The following is a 5,916-nucleotide window of genomic DNA, read 5'->3' as shown; positions in this document are numbered from 1 at the left end:
TAAACTTTACTTACTTACTTACTGTAAAATTTTTACATCAGAGCCCACCAAAGTTCAAAAAACATAAAATTACGTCCTTCTTTGAGATAATTCACAATGAAATGAATTGATTTCAGTCAGAAATGTCACTGTTATAAATGCTGGTGTGAGCAAACCCTAATAGTTGGTCCACATAGGATGCACGAGTATTGTTTGATGGCTGCCTTGCTGAACCGCTGCAGCTCACACACCTAAGGTGACCACACAGAGAGCGATTCTGCTGCCGAGCTGCTGCTGCCAGCCCTATATTTTTAGTTGTACTTCTAGTCTACTTCTAGTCTCCAGGCAACACAAATAAAAAGCATGACATTCTTCCACGCACTGCAGATGCAAGCAGTGTGGACTGGACCTAAGAGTCTAAAGTTAAGGGTAGACCTGAAGTCTCCTAACTCACTAAGGCAGAAACAATCATTTAAGAGTCTTCACTTGAAGTAGGGCGGAACAGAATCAATGGGAATCTAAATCATTATTGGAATGCTTCTTTTTATAAAAAAAAAAACAACCAAATAAATAAAATGCAGGTCTGCATTTCATCACCACCTGATCCCGGTCCTCTTGGGTGGTGGAGATGAAATGCAGACTGTTATCTGCAGCTGGCAACTGTAGCGAACTGCTTCCTTTGCATCCCTTCCTCATCACCCCCTTTAGAGTGCGTATTTTTCTCATTTCTCTGGACAATGTCAAGACAAAGAGGGGTAGCGCCTGGGTAGAGCACGCAGCAGGACAACAACTCACACGCAATAATGACTGTTTCTGTATGGATATAAATACTATATGTTTGTGCTAGGTTTTAATTTCCTGTATTATATGATTCTCCAGGCATCCATATTGTCTTTGTCAAATAGAGCACTACGGTTGGGGCAAGCTGTGCAGCTTTATTGAGAGAGGAGCACTATTAACTGCGTACTCTCCTTACTAACTTCATAGTAAGTAAACTATATATAATGACTTCATAACACAACAATTAATAACCCACAATATTTCAAAACACCATGGCACGCAATAATTAGTGACAATCAGTGCAATAGAAATATCACTTTGAATACTAGAAAGTACTTGTTTTATGTGAATATTGACGAATATTCTATGTTAATTAACCTGTGAACAACTTTGCATACAGACATTAACTAAAGTTAATTAAAAAAAAGGTGACAATGGCCATATGATGCAGTTTTCAAGAGAGAAAGTAGGAAACTAAGTGGATCAGATCACAAACCAAAAAGTGACTGAATGGCAGGTCAATTGGTTTAGTTTTTATCACGTCAGTAACACTTGAGAGTTACAACTTTAAACTTTTGCCTTCAGGGGTCTGATATACCATTTAATGAAACAAGAAAAGAGAATAAGACAGGTGACACAAAGAAGCAGAGGGCACACTAAAATACAGAACATGACATTTTGTAGCCAGCCCTCAGCTTCATTTCTTGCGTGCCCTGTGATTCTCCCTTCAGCCCTCTGTGAGGCTTGAGGTTGCTGAACATAGCTGCTCTCCAACAAACTTCATTAATCCAAAAGTCATTTCCAGAGTGTAACTATGGCTAAAAACGACTGGGTGCACAGACGAGGCCTAGCGAAGGAAATTGAAATGCTAATGCGATACAAATTAAGAGTGATTTACATTTCACAGTAGCTGCTTGAGCAAATTGATGACAGAATATGCCTCAAAACAGCAACAGATTGAAATGATGAAAATCACATGTTAACTCACATCAAAAGGAATCAATGTCCAGAGATGAGACATTTGAAAGGATAAGTGGGAAGCTATTTGACTACAAAAGGAAAGAACTCTGAAATAACCGTGTTTTAAAAGCATAGAACCTAAATATTAGCATGCTTTTTTTAAAGATTGTTTATTCTGGCTTTATTGCCATTATACATCCTTGTGAATAGGTCTGTACTCAGTGAATAGCATGATACAGTTATGCTGATTTTTCAGCCACACATTCGTGCTCTAAACTTATCCTGGGACTCAGCTCGAGAGAGTACTTTGTGACATGGCTCATTGACTTATCGGAAGTATCCATTTGAAAAAAGAGAGACTGTTACATGAATCGGATCCTGTCAATTAAAATGTTGTTCAGGGACATTCACAGTCTTTTGCATTCACTTTATGTATACAGCAATAAAATTATACATTCATTCAATAAAAACAACCATAAAGGAACTAAAGACCAAAACCATTTCAGTAAACGGTAGCAGCAGGACACCAGAGAAGTAACCACATCCATGAGCCATGCAATATCACTGCCAGATACACAGCATGGAAAATCACAAGCACATGTACATATGCACACACACAAACACCCATCCCGAGCTGTGGACAATGGCTTACAGACGTTAAGACATGGTCCTAACTTCAAACAGTACATACAAAGAAACTGAATGAGCACCAGCCAGCACATCACACCTAAAATGCAAAACAAGCTGTGTCAGTCTTTGATCGATAAAGTTATGGGGTTGTTATCAATGATACTGACTCTGATAACTTGGTGCTGAGCACTCTGTTGTTCAAAACCCTGTCTCCAGCCACTTTCCATATGAACACTGAGTAGCAGACTCATTGTGGCTGCCAGACAATGAGAAGAAGCCCGGGTGTTAGATCTAACCTCGGAGCATCATGTTATTTATGAGATAGATCAGCAAGTTCAACTACAAATCACCAACTAATGTTTAACATTCCCCTTGTTCTCTGCTGCATCTACAGCACCATGTCCCAAGATGTGCTCTCTTTTCATGTGCAGTACATTAATCAACTGCCATTATTACATAATACCATTATTACCATTATTAAGAATCAAAACTAATCTAAACAGTCTAATCAAAATCATTAAATATTGATCTGACACACTAAAATAACAATATAGCTTGCTTAGTTGCTTTAAATACTCAAAGTACAGACTCAGAACTATCAAGTTCATAAGCCTAAATTATGGTAAATGGTGAATGGCGAATGGACTGTACTTGTATAGCTCCTTTCTAGTCTTCCAACTACTCAAAGCACTTTTACACTTACGCTGCCACATTTGCCTTTCACACACATTCACTCAGTGATGACGCAGCATCAGGAGGCAATTTGGGTTCAGTATCTTGCTCAAGGACACTTCAACATGTGGCAGGGAGGAGCCGGGGATCGAACCAACAACCTTCCGATTTAGTGGATGACCCGCTCTTCCTCTGAGCCACAGCAGCAAATTCTTGATTCGATACAAATGACAGTTTGACTGGGAGATTTTTTGACTCATCCCTGTGTCTGGTTTTTAAACTGTAAAAACACACACGCAGGGTTTCTGCAAACTGCAGTTCCTCTAACAGGCCCTTGAGGCGGCTCCAGCAGTTGAGTCAATCTCCATAAGGCCCCATATTAAAATGCACAACTTTACAGCAGAAATTGTGTACAAAAAAAGTGTACAGCCTGGTACCAAGAACACTTTTGGTCTCTATAGCTAATTTCCCCATTCATGACAACTTTACAGGGGGTGAATTTTTATATAATGCACCTTTTTAAATTATTTTAAGGCTTAAAGTTTTGTATTAATTAAGGGTGTGGCCGCTTTGAGTGATAGACTTCATTCAGCCCGCCTCAGCTCCACCTCTTTGCCCTATTTTGGATTAGCTGGGAGCGTCCAGAACCGACCACACTGAGCTTCACAACAGCTCTTCAGAAACCTATGTTGTCCTAAACCTATGATGTCACGATCTATGATTTCAACGGCAAAAATTTGAGACATTCTAAGACTATTTTAAGAGCAATATGAATGCAATTTAAGACCCATTTTACATCGAAAGTATGAAGGATATGAGGGAAAATCAGCATTGGTTCCATTTCAGTTTCATTTGGTAGTTATACTGCATGATCAATAAAAAAATTTACCAAAAACACATTTAAAAGAGACAAAAAAATTTAACTTTATACAATGGCGTTAACCCAGTAAAGATTGTTATTTTAACTGCAGATAGTGCCGTTCAGCTGGCTAAAAGCCAGAAGCCTGCTATGTGAATGTTTTGTACATTGCACCATATGCAGGTATTTTACCAACCTGGATTGCAGAACACAGAAATCAATAAAACATTTTCATATTGCCATACTGATTTGCAAGGATCTCTGAATATCTTAACACAACAGTTGCATTCTCTCACATGCACTTGCTCACAGGCAAAATCAAAGTATCATCAACACAGGTATTCCCTCCTGCCAAGGCGCAGGACAAATGCTCATGGCACTCCATGGTGTGGATAAAGCGTGATAGTGGAAAATGGTACACCTACCCCCTGAAACTACCTTTTTTTATCCACCACTCTTGTACAAATGTTCTTAAAGCCTGAATCATGATCGATTGTTGTCTTGTTTTGATAAAGTGGTAACTAAGATTCATGAATGACATTAGTAATTGGTAGCAGCTACCCAGTGAATCGTACCTGACAGATTCGGATAGTGTTGTCCAGCACTGTCTTGGTATCGGTGTTGTAGTCGCTGCATGGCAGCTGGGCGTGGCTGAAGTGGGCCTGCAGCAGCAGGTGAGTCTTGGTGTGGGCACTGTCGTAGGAGTGGGGGTTGACCTGCAGGGGGAGCTGCTGAGCCAGCTGGCTGTTCAGCTGGTCTTCGTTGTGTCTGACGGGCAGCTCTGCATACTCCTCTGCTTCCTGAGAGACAGAGATCAAAAGTGAAACAGGAAGTCTAAAGCATGCTGCGATCAGACCTTTTTAATCCGAGAATCTGTACTCTAACAGCTGCATTTACCCCCCCATCCTGGTTTTTCCCTGCTGCTCCTTCCCCACAAAGACTACAGGGAAATCTTTTCACCAGACATGATAAACCAAGAATCCTGCACAACTACTTATAAAAATCTATCAACGGTTGTGATTTTAATTCTTCAGATTCTTTGAAGTAAATTTCTGAGAATGCTTAACACTTAATGACAAAGTCACGTGAAGTGTAGTGGGTCACTGGGTACATAAACTGACGATGATGGTCCATCAATCTCCTCTTTGTGCTGAGGCTGTGTGTTGGACCTTGTTTGTCGTGGTTATACAGAGAGATGCGCAGACACGCATGGCTCCTCTCCTCTAATTCACTCCAGTTCAACTTTGGCTAATGTAGTCCCATCAACAGGCTGTGCTGGAGGCATTTGTCACACCCTACCCCCAGCCTGGACTGTTAAGGCTCCATCCATCATTGACCGAAGCCAGTGTTTCAAAAGCTAGGACCTGAAAAAGGACCTGCACGGGGTGGGGGGTTGGGATGAGGGATAGGAATAGGAACCATCTTTGAATAATTTATCTCTCAGTGCCGTTGTGTCTGCATATGGATGTGCTGGAGGGAAGAACCATAGATCTTTAAGCAGACATCATAACCAGCAACTCCATACCACCTCACACTCACTCATAGTAACATTTAAAGAGACACAGAAGGGAAAAAGTAAAGCAGTTATTATAAAGAGAAAACAGAAAGGTGAGCTAGGCAAACAAAAAGACAGAGGTATAGAGCCATTGTGGGTGGCAGGTCCACAATACAACTGCTACAAAAATATACTTTTACAAGTTTTATATTATATGCTTTTGAAAAAAGAGAGGGAATACAGGCTTCATGAACTGTTCAAACTAGTTTATTTCTTGAAATGCCAGCTGCTACTTGTGTTGTCCACAGTTTGTCCATAATATCACATAATTTTTTGTGTTGTATTTTAGAAAAGCTTCTTCATTTAGTGGCAACTAGCAGTTGCATATTGCAACCATTTGAATACAGCTCAGCCTTCCAAGCGTGTATAGAAACTACTGTGGAAGTGAAACTCGCTAAAGGCCCTATTTAAAGCCAGTGTTTGGTTTGTCCGTTCTGGGCTACTGTAGAAACATGGCGGTTCAACATAGCAGACTTAATGG

At 40.4% G+C, this 5,916-nt stretch overlaps 1 protein-coding gene across 1 annotated transcript in view; it reads right to left on the bottom strand.

Annotated features, from left to right (window-relative positions):
- ascc3 (activating signal cointegrator 1 complex subunit 3) overlaps positions 1–5,916 on the bottom strand; it is a 141,758-nt gene that overhangs the window by 7,791 nt on the left and 128,051 nt on the right. The window contains exon 31 of the mRNA XM_035672105.1: positions 4,456–4,680. Coding sequence (XP_035527998.1) covers positions 4,456–4,680 — 225 coding nt within the window. The remainder of the gene's footprint in view (positions 1–4,455; positions 4,681–5,916) is intronic.

This window comes from Morone saxatilis, unplaced genomic scaffold (genome assembly GCF_004916995.1).
Source record: "Morone saxatilis isolate NCDOM2014 unplaced genomic scaffold, NCSU_SB_2.0 Contig24, whole genome shotgun sequence".
Classification (NCBI taxonomy): Eukaryota; Metazoa; Chordata; class Actinopteri; family Moronidae; genus Morone; species Morone saxatilis.
Note: the sequence above shows the minus strand (reverse complement) of the source record. Positions and strands in the feature narration are given on the sequence as shown.